General features: G+C 43.9%; 2 protein-coding genes and 1 pseudogene across 10 annotated transcripts in view; all 3 read left to right on the forward strand.

Moving 5' to 3' along the window:
* Positions 1–15,922, forward strand: part of LOC129462235 (multidrug and toxin extrusion protein 2-like) — a 145,687-nt gene that overhangs the window by 66,009 nt on the left and 63,756 nt on the right. The window lies entirely within an intron of this gene.
* The window catches only part of ALDH3A2 (aldehyde dehydrogenase 3 family member A2), a 62,229-nt gene that overhangs the window by 1,830 nt on the left and 44,477 nt on the right, over positions 1–15,922 (forward strand). For 4 of the 9 annotated variants that reach the window (XM_055242035.2, XM_055242032.2, XM_063617832.1 and 1 more), the window contains exons 1-7: positions 95–247; positions 2,652–2,883; positions 3,654–3,739; positions 7,435–7,643; positions 8,888–9,005; positions 12,281–12,422; positions 14,491–14,657. In XM_055242035.2, the coding sequence (XP_055098010.1) occupies positions 95–247; positions 2,652–2,883; positions 3,654–3,739; positions 7,435–7,643; positions 8,888–9,005; positions 12,281–12,422; positions 14,491–14,657 (1,107 nt within the window). Of the gene's footprint in view, positions 1–75; positions 248–2,651; positions 2,884–3,653; positions 3,740–7,434; positions 7,644–8,887; positions 9,006–12,280; positions 12,423–14,490; positions 14,658–15,922 lie in introns of those variants that run through there. The other 5 variants (XM_063617831.1, XM_055242034.2, XM_055242033.2 and 2 more) reach the window with 4 other exon arrangements.
* LOC129463321 (uncharacterized) lies at positions 13,152–13,242 on the forward strand (annotated as a pseudogene).

Below are 15,922 nucleotides of genomic sequence, written 5' to 3' on the forward strand. Positions count from 1 at the left end.
GGCGGAGGGAAGGGAGGGAGGCCTGCACCTGCATGCTTCCCGCCTCCCACGCCCCAGCGCCCCCCGACTGTGCAGTTCTCTGCAGGACCAGGCCATGGAGCGCGAAGTCCGGCGGGTCCGACAGGCATTCCTGTCCAGCCGGTCGCGACCTCTGCGGTTTCGGCTGCAGCAGCTGGAGGCCCTGCGGAGGATGGTGCAGGAGCGCGAGAAGGATATCCTGGCGGCCATCGCCGCCGACCTGTGCAAGGTACGCACGCGTGCGGCAGGGTGTGGGGAAGCTGGCCCCCGCCGCGCACTTGTGGACTGGAGCTTCCGCTGGGTTTTGTTTTCGCTTTTACATTTCGGATTACTCCAGCACTGGGAGTATGATCTCCAGCAATACAGATAAAGCCAAAGTTCCCGCAGACTTTCCCGGTCCTCTAGCACTCAGAAGGGCATATGTTACCTAGCCTCTGTGGTTCCTTTTCGGCCTTTTCTATTCTTGTCCATTTTTCTGTTACATTTGTAGTTCTTTTCCTTATGATGTGTAGGAACTCTTTGTATATTCTGGATTTCAGTAATTTGTCAGTTTACCGTATTGTGGATACTTTCTTTGGGTTTCTTTCTTTCTTTTTTTTAAAGCCAAATTTAGCAGTGGGAGAGTTGCATATCAACTTGAGTAACAGTAATATTAATAAGTTCTGAATAACCCATTACCATCAGACTAGCCTCTGGGTCTATTTCTTGTCTTTTAGCTTTGTTTATGGTTTCTTTGTTAGAGTTTTGTTCTTAAGTTATAGTTGCACTCAAATTTTTCTTCATAACTTTGTGTATTATTAGGCCAGTTCTCCTCAAATTTTAATGCACTAACAGTTACCTGGGGATCTTGTTAAAATGCAGATTATGGTTCTGTACGTCGGGGGCGGGATCTGAGATTCCAAGTTTCTAACAAGGTCCCCAGTGGTATCATATGCCTCTTTTGGAAGCACGCTTTGTGTAGCAAAGTTTTTATTGTTTTGATTTGTGTGTGTGGTTTTTTTTGTTTGTTTGCTTGTTGTTTTGTTTTGCTTTTAAGATGGAGTCTCACCGTGTCTCCCAGGCCCGAGTGCAGTGGTGCGATCTCGGCTCACTGCAACCTCCACCTCTTGGGTTCAAGCGATTCTCTTGCCTCAGCCTCCTCAGTAGCTGGGATTACAGGCGTGCACCACCACGCCCAGCTAATTTTTGTATTCTTAGTAGAGATGGAGTTTCACCATGTTGACCAAGCTGGTCCTGAACTCCTGGCCTCAAGTGATCGGCCTGCCTGGGCCTCCCAAAGTGCTGGGATTACAGGTGTGAGCCACCACCCCTGGCCTGTGGTAGCAAAGTTTTAAGTAGTGTTTTAGGGTCTAAGTATATTCCTCTATGTTTTCTGATAATATTGTTACTTTTTTTTTTTTTTTTAAAGAGACAGGGTCTCCTTTTGTTACCCAGGCTGAAGTGCAGTGACTGAATCATAACTCACTGCAGCCTCCAACTCCTAGGCTCAAGCAGTCCTCGTGCCCCAACCTCCCAGATACTAGGACTACAGGCATGAGGCTATCATCTTGTTTTTTTTTTTTTTTTGAGGCGGAGTCTCGTTCTTGCGCCCAGGCTGGACTGCAGTGGCGCTGTCTTGGCTCACTGCAAGCTCCACCTCCCGGGTTCACACCATTCTCCTGCCTCAGCCTCCCAGGTAGCTGGGACTACAGGCGCCCGCCACCACGCTAATTTTTTGTATTTTTAGTAGAGACGGGTTTCACTGTGTTAGCCAGGATGGTCTCCATCTTCTGACCTCGTGATCTGCCCGCGTCAGCCTCCCAAAGTGCTGGGATTATAGGCATGAGCCACCGTGCCTGGCCTATCATCTTGTTTTTACTTTTTATCTGCATTACATGTGTAGCAAGGCTTTGCTCTGGGTTTGTGATTTTTCCCTTCCCCACAATCTCCTCAATCAAAGATTATTTTAATAAGTCGTAATAGTGGTAGTACTAGTAGCAACTATAAAATTTCTTTTAGAGTACTTTTGGTGGAAAGGGGCTGTGATATTAAATAAACAAGATGGGGTAATTAAGATTCCAAAAAGTCTGTGTCATTTAATCATACTTGAAGAACTAAATGTTTGTGTGAGTATGTGTGTATATAGGATGACTCAAGAAATACAATAAGTTCCCTGTCCTCAAGAGTTTTAAACTTGGTTGGGAAACAGAACATACACAGATGAAATGTGAGTGATAGTTATAAACCAGTGTGTTAAGGATGAATATTAAGATGCAGGTCAAAAGCATGATTGCTGTAATATAGAAAGTGTGATCAGAGCAGACCTTTATTACTCAAGGAAATCTTCCTGTAAGAGGTAATATTTAAGCCTGGCTTTTAAAGGGTGTGGATTACTAAAGAAGGATTTACTAGTGGTGTTCTACTAGTGTTACTACTGCCTGAAATAATCTGATTTTTTAAGAAGAAATATACTAAAGAATTAGCAAGCCCTTATCAGGGGCGTGAAGGGTGCAAAAGGAGTCTGAATGGCAAACAGCTAGTCTGATAATGCCAGCTGTTGTCACCGCAGGTGTACCTGGCTTGAGTGTTTTGACATTCAGGGCCAAGTGTATCATACTTACTCTGCAAGATTAACTGTGATTCTCTTATAACAGAGTGAATTCAATGCGTACAGTCAGGAAGTCATTACTGTCCTTGGGGAAATTGATTTTATGCTTGAGAATCTTCCTGAATGGGTTACTGCTAAACCAGTTAAGAAGAACGTGCTCACCATGCTGGATGAGGCCTATATTCAGCCACAGCCTCTGGGAGTGGTGCTGATAATCGGAGCTTGGAATTACCCCTTTGTTCTCACCATTCAGCCACTGATAGGAGCCATCGCTGCAGGTCTGGTGCCAGCTTGTGTCTATATACCTTTTTAGGGAGGCTTATTTTCTCATATTAATTGGAAATTAAGGATAGTGGCTAATTAAATACATTTACTCTGGTGATTTGCCTTTGTTTACACCACCAGTGCACTGAGAATTCATACATACCATACATATTTTTAAATAGGCTGCTGAGGAGATTTGTGTGGCTATGTTTTGAAGCATCTGGGGAATGAACCTATGGGAGTGTAAAGGTGTCTGAGTCAACAGGCCCAGGAGTTTGGAGTCAGGCATCCACGTTCTAATATGGTTTCAGTTGCTGGCTCTGGCTTCGGATGAACCATTTGATTCTGTCTGACCAGTTTCTTCATTCAAATAAAGACTATGAGAGTAATGCTAGCTTGGGTATATAGCAAATGCCAGGAGATTAATTTCTCACTTTGCAGGATCCAGATAGAGAGATGTATGTTGAAATGGCTCACTTGCCCAATAATTCCAGGGCAGAGAGGACAATCTAAGGGCAGAAGTGGGAGAAAAGCGATAGAAAGCTGGAGGAGTGGGAAAGGCTGATGGAACCCATTGTCAGTGACCTGAAGATGATGACAGCTAAGGAGTTAGCCTTAGAAGAGAAAGTGAGATGAGCTCTTATGCTAATTATGAGGATATGCAGCATTGAGAGCTGCAGAAATAATTGGGAGTACCTAGCCTGTACTTCCCACTGAACATCATTTTGGTAGCTATTAAAGTTAAATATTAGATGATTACTGTTCTACTTTTTACTTTGTTTAGGAAATGCTGTGATTATCAAGCCTTCTGAACTGAGTGAAAATACAGCCAAGATCTTGGCGAAGCTTCTCCCTCAGTATTTAGACCAGGTAAGAATTTCTTGACCCATCTCCAACATACGTGTTTGCTGTGGAAAACACACATTTGATTTTCTTGCTATTACATGTTATTGCTGGCCAGGGACCCAATTGCAGTCTCTTTAAGCCTTCAACAGTTGGTTTAGCAAAAGAAGTTTGGTTGCAAAATACACGGAGTGTATTTTGTGTGGAGTCACCCAGCTCTTGGGGTTACACAATATATGTAGGCCCATGGCTTCATGCCAAACAGATTCTGTCTGTTTGGGATTTTGGGTTAATTTTTGAGCTAAGATGATTTTAGGTGTTTTCATTTAATGGATTATTTAATGAGAGACTGGTACTGTGCTGGGTGCTGACATATTTCTGTTACTAACAATCTCTTTTGTTCTAACAAAATGTACTTTTCTGTGATTATATAAGAGTACTTTTTTTTTTTTTTTTTTTTTTGAGATGGAATCTTGCTCTGTCACCCAGGCTGTAGTGCTGTGGTGCGATCTCGGCTCACTGCAACCTTTGCCTCCTGGGTGCAAGCGATTCTTCTGCCTCAGCCTCCCAAGTAGCTGGGATTACAGATGTGTGCCACCACATCCAGCTAGTTTTTGTATTTTTGGTAGCAGTGGGGTTTCACCATGTTGGCCAGGCTGGTCTCGAGCTCCTGACCTCAGGTGATCCACCCACCTTGGCCTCCCAAAGTGCTGGGATTACAGGTGTGAGCCACCATGCCCATGTGTCTGGAATTGGTGGGTTCTTAGTCTCACTGACTTCAAGAATGAAGCCGTGGACCCTTGCGGTGAGTGTTACAGTTCTTAAAGATGGTGTGTCTGGAGTTTGTTCCTTCTGATGTTCGGATGTGTTCGGAGTTTCTTCCTTCTGGTGGGTTCATGGTCTCCCTGGCTTTAGGAGTGAAGCTGCAGACCTTCGTGGTGAGTGTTACAGCTCTTAAGGCTGCATGTCTGGAGTTGTTCGTTCCTCCTGTCCGGAGTTGTTCATTCCTCCCAGTGGGTTCGTGGTCTCGCTGGCCTAAGGAATGAAGCTGCAGACCTTCGCAGTGAGTGTTACAGCTCATAAAGGCAGTGTGGACCCAGAGTGAGCAGCAGCAGCAAGATTTATTGCAAAGAGTGAAAGAACAAAGCTTCCACAGTGTGGAAGAGGACCCGAGCGGGTTGCCACTGCTGGCTCGGCAGCCTGCTTTTATTCCCTTATCTGGCCCTACCCTCATCCTGTTGATTGGTCCATTTTACAGAGAGCTGATTGGTCCATTTTGATAGGGTGCTGATTGGTGCATTTACAATCTTCTAGCCAGACATTAAAGTTCTCCAAGTTCCCACTAGATTAGCTAGACACAGAGCACTGATTGGTGCATTTACAAACCTTGAGCTAGACACACAGTGCTGATTGGCGCTTTTACAATCCTCTAGCTAGACATAAAAGTTCTCTGAGTCCCCACCAGATTAGCTAGATACAGAGTGCTGATTGGTGCATCCACAAACTCCGAGCTAGACACAGAGTGCTGATTGGTGCATATACATAAAAGTTCTCCAAGTCCCTACCCGACTCAGAAGCCCAGCTGATTTTGCCTAGTGGATCCCGGGCCGGGGCCGCGGGTGGAGCTGCCCGTCGGTCCTGCGCTGCATACCTGCATTCCTCAGCCCTTGGGTGGTCAATGGGACTGGGCGCTGTGGAGCGGGGGGCGGTGCCCATTGGGGAGGCTCGGGCAGCATGGGAGCCCACCAGGAGCGGGGTGGGGGGCTTGGGCATGGCGGGCTGCAGGTCCTGGGGATGGCGGGCTGCAAGTCCCGAGCCCTGCCCCCACAGGGAGGCAGCTGAGGCCCAGCAAGAATTCGAGTGTGGCGTTGGTGGGCCGGCACTGCTGGGGGACCCGGGATGCCCTCTGCAGCAGCTGGCCCAGGTGCTAAGCCCCTTATTGCCCAGGGCTGGTGGTGGCAGCTGGCTGCTCTGAGTGTGGGGCCTGCTGAGCCCGCACCCACCCGGAACTCGCTCTGGCCTGAGTGCTGGGTGCAGCCCCGGTTCCCACCCACACCTCTCCCTCCACACCTTCCCATGAGCAGGAGGCAGCTCTGGCCTCGGCCAGCCCAGAGAGGGGCTCCCACAGTGCAGCCGTGGGCTGAAGGGCTCCTCAAGCGCGGCCAGAGTGGGTGCCAAGGCCAAGGAGGTGCTGAGAGTGAGTGAGGGTTGCCAGCATGCTGTCACCTCTCACCCAGCCTGTAAGAGTACTTCTGCTTTCAAAAGACATGTCTGTGGCATGAAAACATGCCACACATACACGAAATGCCCTCCTGAACTAGAGGGCGGATCCTCACACTGACTTAACACACTGGCATTTAAGAATATCAAAAACTGAATAAAGAAAATGATCTGCTCAACTGCGGGGTAGTTCATCTGTCTGAGTCAGAGGTTCTTATGCCTTCCTGGGGAGGAAGTTATGATGCCATGAAGAAATTGGCACTGCTGGGTTCTACATGCAGTTGCTAAAGGGAGGAGTCTTCATTTAGCTTTAAGCTAAATACAGCTTAAAAATATCTTACCTGTATTCTGTACATCAACTTGTAATGGCTTGAGGCCAGTTCTGGTTCTTGGAATGATATTGTTCTCTTTGTTAGAACCATTTTGTTCTAATAGCTGTGATGATCCAATCAAGAAAGATGAAATGGAAGACAGTGAGATGTCAAGGATTGAATAGGACATAGAACCAGAAGATAGAGGTTGAAGGTACTGCTTTGCCTCTGACCAGGGGTAAATTCTTCAATAACTAACTCTGTCCAGATAAGGAGGATAATAATGCCCTACCAGCTTCAGTTACTGTGTTAGGGGATCAATAATATATGCTATGTAGATTAAGCCATGGAAAAGTTAAAGCTTGAAACATTTGTTGGGCAGCTGAACCATGAAGTGAATGAAACTAATTCGCCTTCAAGTGGAAACATGAGATCCACAAGCCAGCTTTTACTTCACACTTCCACCTTGGAGTCTTGAATACTTCTCTGTCTTCCTTGCTTGCCATCTGTTCTCTTACTTTTCATGCTGTTATTGTCCAAGATATTCTCTCTTAGAATAGCTGGTAATGATAGCACAATGCTTAGATGTGCTCAGTCCCCAGAAACTACATGAATTCTCCCAGTAACAGATGAGGAAATTGAGGCTCAGAGATGTTCAGTAGTTTGCCTAAGGTTGCATAAGCTAGTGAGTGGAAAAGCCCAGATTCAAACCAGATACACTTCAAAAGCAAGCGCGCTCAGCTACTGTGCCGGGTATACCATTCATTCAGAATAGCGTGGGCTAAGACCACTCTGTGTTGTGAGACAGAGAACATTCAGACTAAGACATGCGTGACCTGTCCTGTGGGAGCCACTGTTCACCAGAGGCACTTCTGCACACACCCGCATCTCATGCATTTTCCCTGGTCAAATTCAACCATTTGTTCTCCTTAAGTGTCTTTCTTGCTGAGCTCATGTAAAAAAACACTGGAGTCTCCAGGTTGGTTCTATGTGGGTTCATGCTTCCCAGATGCCAGCAGACTGTGTTCTACTCTTGTCCTTGGTCAGCTCCCTCTCCCATCCCTCACAGGGACTGGTCTTGACACACTCTGGATTTTACTGAATGTTACATGTTTATGTTGAAGAGATTGCTGATGTTAGATGTTAGGATTAATTTGGCAGTGCAAGAGTTTGTGTTTCTCTTTCTTTGAGGATCTCTATATTGTTATTAATGGTGGTGTTGAGGAAACCACGGAGCTCCTGAAGCAGCGATTTGACCACATTTTCTATACGGGAAACACTGCAGTTGGCAAAATTGTCATGGAAGCTGCTGCCAAGCACCTGACCCCTGTGACTCTTGAACTGGGAGGGAAAAGTCCATGTTATATTGATAAAGATAGTGACCTGGACATTGTTTGCAGGTGAGTCTGGCTCTCTGATTTTCTGAGGTTTTCCCAGCACAATGGAGACTTTTCCTGACAATGTTACTGTTTGTACTTGAACCCCATACCTTATGGCTCCAAGATACATTATTAAGTTTGGTGGTTGATGTCCTCAAGAGTAACAGGAGTCTTTAATTGTCTCTTGGTGCCACTGTCAAAAATGGTGAGCTGTAGGTCCTGACATCATGTGGTTGTCCTTAGGAATTTTAAAAAAGTTATATCTGTTCTCAAGATTACAGCTAGATCTAGCAAGAAATTTTAACGTTCTTCTGGCCAGTGATCTGTGAAGTACATAATCCAAAGTATTGTGTGTGCCTAATAAAATCTTTAAATGCCCATTTGAGAGGGTATTATGCTGATCTCTTAACTGAGAGCCTTTGTGGACAAAACAAGTGTTCCTCATTTTTTAACTGCGAATAACATCTTGCATCTGAAAAATTAGAAAATAAGAGGTTTCAGGTTCTCTCTGCTAAATCTGGTTTAGCTACTAAGAAGTGCCAAATCATAGAACTGACTCTCTGCTCTGGGTGGCATGGCTTTCTCTCCCCTTCATGACTCTGTGCTCTGGGTGGCATGGCTTTCTCTCTCTTTCATGACTCTGTGCTCTGGGTGGCATGGCTTTCTCTCCCCTTAAGAGATTCCAGGTCAGGGTTCCAGGTTGGCTTCCTAAGTAGAAATCCAGTTGTCAAAACCAGACACCCTCGGTTAGTGAATGTTTATGGCATGGGTTTCTGCCCATGCATAGGAAAGGTCTTCCCAAGTGGGGCAGGGCTCCATAAGGAGGAGGGTGGCCTTGGAGGCTGGCTGACCTCCTGCTTTATACCTGAACATCTTGCTGGCAGAACCAAAAGCCACAACCAGGAGAGTCTATACTGAACTCCTGTTGTCTAGGACTTTCCTTTGGCTGGACTGGGAGAGGGTAAAGGACATTGGGAGCCTGTTTCTCCTCTTTTCCTGCAGCAGGCAATGACTTCACTGTTTACCAAGTACTGTTTCCCATGAGCTGGCCTGAGAACTTCCCTGCTATGTAAAATATTCCACCTCATTTGGAAAATACTTTCTAAGTTCCAACCAACTGATTTAGAAATGAGTTTTTAACTTTTTAATAAAAATTGCCAGATAAATATATGAATCTATTTTAGTTGCAAGACATTCAAACAACACAATGTAACAAATGAATATTTGACTGAATTATATAGCTGTTCTGGATCTTTTCCCCTCAGACGCATAACCTGGGGAAAATACATGAATTGTGGCCAAACCTGCATTGCACCCGACTATATTCTCTGTGAAGCATCCCTCCAAAATCAAATCGTATGGAAGATTAAGGAAACAGTGAAGGTTTGTATTAAAAACATCTGATTCCACTGATTTTAATAAGATAAGGAGTCAAATTAACTATTCGCAGGCAGCATCCCCATTTGTTTCTCCCTTCAGGAAAATTTCAAAAGCATATGTGACTCAGTGAACTTATTGACTAATATGAAAATGCTATGTGTACCTTTCATAGAATATATGCTGGGAGCAAGGTTGCATTGGTGTTAAATCTACTTAAGCTGTCTAGTTGATTTGTTGATGATTAGTTGTGGCATATACTTTTTTAAAAAAGGTTAAATAATCGTGTGTTCGTGGTTTTGAGGGAATGTTGCCAACCCTTTAGGTATAATCAGAGAGACCTTTTAGCATATTGGCCATTGCTGCTGAAGGTTATCAGTTTTTGTGTATGTAGAGGGCCTAGGGTGGCCAGTAGTTTGGAGGAGTCACTTAATTAAATAACTACTTACAATGTACCCTTTATATAGTTAACAATCTTTCAGGGTGTTTAAAGTAAATATCTGCAGTGAGGGAACCAAGGAAAACTGCATGGTAGAGTCCTAAGCCGAGACTTGAAGAAATACAGGATTTAAGTTGGTAGAAAGGAATGGGGGCTGGGCACGGTGGCTCATGCCTGTAATCCCAGCACTTTGGGGGGCCTAGGGAGCAGATCACTTGAGGTCAGAAGTTCAAGACCAGCCTGGCCAATATGGTGAAACCCCGTCTCTACTAAAAATACAAAAAAAATTAGCCGGGGGTGGTGGTGCATGTCTGTAATTCCAGCTACTCGGGAGGCTAAGGCACGAGATTTATTTGAAGCCTGGCAAGAATCGCTTGAACCTGGGAGGCAAAGGTTGCAGTGAGCCAAGATCATGCCACTGCACTCCAGCCTGGGCAACAGAGCAAGTATGTGTCTTCAAAAAAAAAAAAAAGAAGAAGAAGAATGGGATGACCAGATGACCAGTGTGACTGAGTTCAGCAGTGGGTGAGGATCATTAACCCCTCAGATGAAAGAAATTATTGGAGCAGTCACTGTTTACTCTACAGACGTTAATTGAGCACTAAAAGGAAGGATCAAAAACACCAAAGAGTAATGCATGTGATCTGAAAATGAAAATTGTTGGCCGGACATGGTGGCTCATGCCTGTAATCCCAGCACTTTGGGAGGCCAAGGCAGGTTGATCACTTGAGGTGAGGAGTTAGAGACCAGTTTGGCCAATATGGCAAAACCTATCTCCACTAAAAATACAAAAATTAGCCAGGCATGGTGGCACGCACCTATAATTCCAGCTACTTGGGAGGCTGAGGCACAAGAATTGCTTGAACCCGGGAGGTGGAGGTTGCAGTGAGCCAAGATCATGCTACCGCACTCCAGCCTGGGTAACGGAATGAGATTTTATCTCAAAAGAAAAAAAGAAATGAAAATTGTTGCCAGTTGTGGTGGCTCACTCCTGTAATCTGAGCACTTTGGGAGGCTAAGGCGGGAAGATTGCTTGAGCCCAGGAGTTCAAAACCAGCCTGGTCAACATAATGAGACCCTGTCTCTACAAAAGAAAGAAAGGTTAGCTGGGCATGGTGGCACATGCCTGTAGTCCCAGCTACTCAGGAGGCTGAAGCCAGAAGGATCACTTGAGCCCAGAAGTTCAAGGCTGCAATGAGCCATTATTGCATCACTGTGCTCCAGCCCGAGTGACAGCATAAGACTCTGTCTCAAAAAAAAAAAAAAAAAAAAAGAAAATTGGCTGGACACAGTGGCTCACTCCTATAATCCCAGCAATTTGGAAGGCTGAGGCAGACAGATCACTTGAGGCCAGGAATTCAAGACCAGCTGAGCAACATAGCAAAATCTTGTCGCTATAATAAATACAAAAATTAGCCGGGTGTAGCGGCATGTACCTGTGGTCCCAGCTACTTGGCAGGCTGAGGTAGGAGAATCGCTTGATCCTCCTGGGAGGCGGAGGCTGCAGTGAGCCAAGAATGTGCCACTGGACTCCAGCCTGGGTGACAGAGTGAGACCCTGTCTGAAAAAAAAAAAAAAGAGAAAATTATGTACCAGGAAGTTCAGGACAATAGTTCACTATGTGTTCCCGGCAGAGTAACTTGGGGGATGAGGTGCTAGGGTCTTGACATGGGAATTGGACTATCATTTTTAGTCATAGGACTAAAAATGGATCCAGATGAGCACATGAAGGGAGAGTTGCCCAGATTCAGGGTACGTGGGAAGAGAGAGTGGTTAAAGATACTTGTGAGATTGAAAATATTTGGGAATTGGAGAATGCTTAGTTGAGTGTGGTGATGAATTTAATTTCAAAGGAATAAGGGCCTCTGCCTCCCTTTGAGGCATTTATACTCTTAACACAGTGGTTCTCAAGCTACATGTTACACTAGGGAGCCATTTAAAAACAAGTTTGCAAGCCTTACCCTCCAAAGATTCAGCTTGTCTGAGGCCTCCAGGTGATTCTGTGATGCACTCAGCACTGAAAACTACTGTTGGTGACTGGAGTCAGAGCCCAGGCACATGCATTTTAGCAAGCTGCACCAGTGATTGCAACCACCCAGACTTGAGAATTGCTCTTGGTAGAAGTTGGATGAACAATGTTCATTTTGATTTGAGATGAAATTGAGAACTCTCACAGGTCTTTGAAGTGATGCAGCAATTCAGTAATTTTGTTTGTTTTACAAAGTAAATATTGATTGTATGATTATTGACGTTCTTTTACCTTGGTAATTTACCAAAGCTGTATTTTGATCCTTCGGGTGGTTTCACCATCATGTGTAAGTGGTGGAAATACCAGTTCGAAGAAGACCAAAACAACAAGTGGAGCAAAGATTGGCAAATGTTTTCTGTAAAGGGCTAGATGGTAAATATTTCAGGCTTTGCAGATGTTAGGGTCTCTGCTGTAACTACCGAACTTACTGTAGGGGGAAAGCAGGCACAGCCAATTTGCGAACAAATAGGCAACTCTGATGCAGAACAAGACTTCTTTCCCTAGCCTGCTCCCACTGTCAGCCCCAGGAGGTGAAGGCCCGTGGGTGGACTGTAAGAGATCCATAAGAAACTTTGGAACTGTGGACAGTGACAGATCTCTGTGTGTGTGCACGCTTTATTTTCTGGTCCTCGACCTGCCAAAAAGCTGAAACTTGCTACTGTCATATTACTGTTAAAGTACTTGACGGGTGGGGTGTTAGATTCTGTGAGGATATAAAACCAGATTGATTTTGGGGCATGCCTGGATTTTATACTTACTGAAATTGAATTGTGGGTCTTTGTGACATTTATATACTCCTGTTGTTTTAAATAGGAATTTTATGGAGAAAATATAAAAGAGTCTCCTGATTATGAAAGGATCATCAATCTTCGTCATTTTAAGAGGATACTAAGTTTGCTTGAAGGACAAAAGATAGCTTTTGGTGGGGAGACTGATGAGGCCACACGCTACATAGGTAATGGAAGTTCTCCTTTTCCTATGGGAAGATGGCAATTTGGCAGTTTTTGCTGACATTACTTATTAACACTAAATAAACTATTAAATATATAGCATTTAATTGTTAAAGTACTAAATCCTGCTTTCTGGTATACTGTACCTGTAGCTTTTGTTATAAACTATTTAAAATGTCTATGTTTCTGTGTATTGAATGACACCACCAGCGTTGCTCCAGTTGTTCATATTTACACATAACTACTTTTTTCCTCCTAACAATCCTGAGAAGCAGAATAGAATTTGATGTAATTATCTGTAGTTTGTGGATGGGAAAACAGCACAAAGAAGCAAATAGCTTGGCCACTATTCCACAATTAACCAGTGACAGTACCATTCCAGAAATAATGTTTTGGTCCATCATGCTTGACCTTATTATTTGTGTACCTTCTTTGTGCTTTTTCTTCTTTGCCTTGAGTATGTATTACTTTGAATGTTATGCACATTTTTCTAAAGTAACATATAAGGTGACAGAAAAATTAGATACATTTTGCTGGCAAAGAAGCTGCACCACCTAGCTTTACTTATCCCCTTTATCAGATAAGATGCTATAAGTTACCAAAAAAAAATCAACCTTAAAAAAACAAAACTTAAAAATGAAATAATAAGCAGAAATTGATTCTCTTATAATTAGCAGTCCCGAGGTTCTCCTGAGCTAGATAATTCAATGGCCCTGTGGTACCATCAAAAAACCCTGATTCTTTGTACTAGGATGCAAAAGAAAACAATCCTTGTGCCTTCTATCTCTCTTGGTGGCAGCCCAGATCGAATTGGGGAATACATCTGTAGAAAAAAGAGAAAACAGACTCTACTTGTTTCACCTCTCTGTTCTCCCATCCTTAGCATGTCCACATTGTCCATTTCTAGGCTAATGAATGGTAAGAGGAAGGGGCTATCCTGATTAGCTTATAGACTAATTAGGACTTTCCCCTGACTTCGAGCTGGGATCATCTTACCTGAGCATGGCTATGCAGAGGAAGTAGACACTCAGCCGAAATTGGTTCTCTGACCTGAGGAAGATGTGGGCAATGGATTTGGGGTGGCAGTTTATATACCCCTGGAAGTGGTGCTGCAAGAAGCTGTCCCCAGCCACATTGCCAAGATAACCTATTAGAAACTGGGGGTAAAGGAAAAGTGCCAACTTGTTATTGTCAGATGACTTCTCTTTTGGTTGACGAGCCAGTTTCTTATTTACAGTGTCTTTTGGAGTACTGCTAGTTGGTGACTTACATTGGCAGCAGATGCTGGGACACTTTGTCTAGCCTCCCCAGCATCTATTTCACTCTCCTTTCTTGTGCCTCTTCCCCGTGGTAGATGGAACAGTGAACTAAGGCTTAGGGAATTTTGACCATTTAAGTCTGTTTTCTTAATCTGTCTAACATAGTTACAATAAAGGTTAATGAGATCATATATATGAAAGCACTCGAGTTAAGAAAAATAGTATTGATTTGATTCACAGAGGAGCTGTCTTTGCTCCTAGAAAGACCTGTCCATTCGAGACTAGCCTGACCCAACATGGAGAAACCTCATCTCTACTAAAAATACAAAATTAGCCAGGCGCGGTGGTGCATGCCTGTGATCCCAGCTACTCGGGAGGCTGAGATAGGAGAATCACTTGAACTTGAGAGGCGGAGGTTGCGGTGAGCCGAGGTGGCACCATTGCATTCCAGCCTGGGCAACAAGGGGGAAACTCCGTCTCAAAAAAAAAAAAAAAAACCTGTCCACAGAAAAATGTTAAGTATAATATACAGTTAAATATATGCATGGCTGTGAACAGGGTTCAATGTGAAAAAGATATATTTGAGTGTGTATCGTTCCCTTGGTTTGCACAAGTATCCACAGGGTTGTGATTCACAGGCTTGGGAGACATTGAGTATTTGCACAGTTCATCCACGTGCTCAGTATTTTTCAATAGACATGACTTGGGTGGGAGAGGGAAAGGCATGGATAGGTGACCCAATGAAAGAGATGTAAGATGAGAGTTGTGCATTTTTGTCTAATAAACATTTTCATTTTGTTTATTTTCTTTTTAGCCCCAACAGTACTTACTGATGTTGATCCTAAAACCAAGGTGATGCAAGAAGAAATTTTTGGACCAATTCTTCCAATAGTGCCTGTGAAAAATGTAGATGAGGCCATAAATTTCATAAATGAACGTGAAAAGCCTCTGGCTCTCTATGTATTTTCGCATAACCATAAGGTAAGCTTTAGAGAGAACAGCTCGTTAGCATAAGCGACTATCAAAAGTCATGTTCCTTCTTTGCTGTAAAACAATGCAAAAAGACAATGTGAAACAATGATGGTTTATTCTGTGTCATATCAGAGTCCACTAAGTGAAGTTGTGTTCTGAGGTTGCTGTCTTGGTTAATGAGACTCTGGGGTTATCACAGCATCCATTTCCCTCCTTCCTTGGATCTGAGTCTGCAGGGTTGAGTGTCACAAGGTTTTTGATTCACAAACATCTCCTGTATAATTGGAAGACTTATGTGTGCCAGCATTAAATGCTTTTCTGATGTTAATCCACAGGGCATTGCTGAATAACAGCCTGCACAAAATGGCATTCACACCCACTGTGTGGGACGAAGACCCCGACACTGTCACATAAATGGTTGTGATATAATGGATTTTAGTTTCTCACATGACGCTAGCTTCTTGTTAGAGTGGTGGAACTGCATCACCTGGTTGAGCAGTTCTGCCACTTTCTGCATGGCTCATTCATTGATGTCACTAGGTGACCAGCTGCTACTGAGACAGTGGCCCAAATGTTTTCTGGAGAGCTTCTGATGGCAATGTATAGATAGTCATGTGACAGCTTTTGGAGCTTGTGAGGCTATTGAGATACAGATAGCTACAGGTATTTGAAGTGAGACCAAATGTGTGGGGCTCAGTAAAGACTGGGTTATTAACAAAACAATGGTTTGACATTTAAATCCATGGATAATGTGGGCAGGAAGGAACGTTGAAGCCGAAAGTCGGCTGGCCAGGGTATAAGTCAGGTGTGGAGCACTTCCCAGCAGTGGGTCGCCCAAGGTCACTACAGTCCAGACTTGACATTTGCCATGAAGAACTGTCAAGGGCTTGCTGGCATCCAAGGGAAATGACATTTACTAGTCAAGTGTTCTTGTGCTTTTCTGAGCCTTAGGCCAAACAACCACTTATTTCTTAAAAAATAGGATGCTAAATCTAAAGTCTTAAATATTTTTACATTTCATAAAGACTAAATAATACCTATTAATCATGTGTTATAATTTAGAGCAGAGATAAGAAAGAAATAATAACAGTTTTTAAAGCTGGAATATAGTCTAAGCTGTCCCCTTATAAAGAGCCTTTTGCTGCTGTGTTGGGGAGTACAACTCCAGGTTGTGGCTGAGCAGGCCCAGAGGTTTGGAGCTGCCTCCTTTTGTGCACTAGATGTGTGTCTGAGAAGTTGGGTATTAGTGACTTTGCTAAATTAACCACAGTTGA

This window comes from Symphalangus syndactylus, chromosome 14 (assembly GCF_028878055.3).
Source record: "Symphalangus syndactylus isolate Jambi chromosome 14, NHGRI_mSymSyn1-v2.1_pri, whole genome shotgun sequence".
Taxonomy (NCBI): Eukaryota; Metazoa; Chordata; class Mammalia; order Primates; family Hylobatidae; genus Symphalangus; species Symphalangus syndactylus.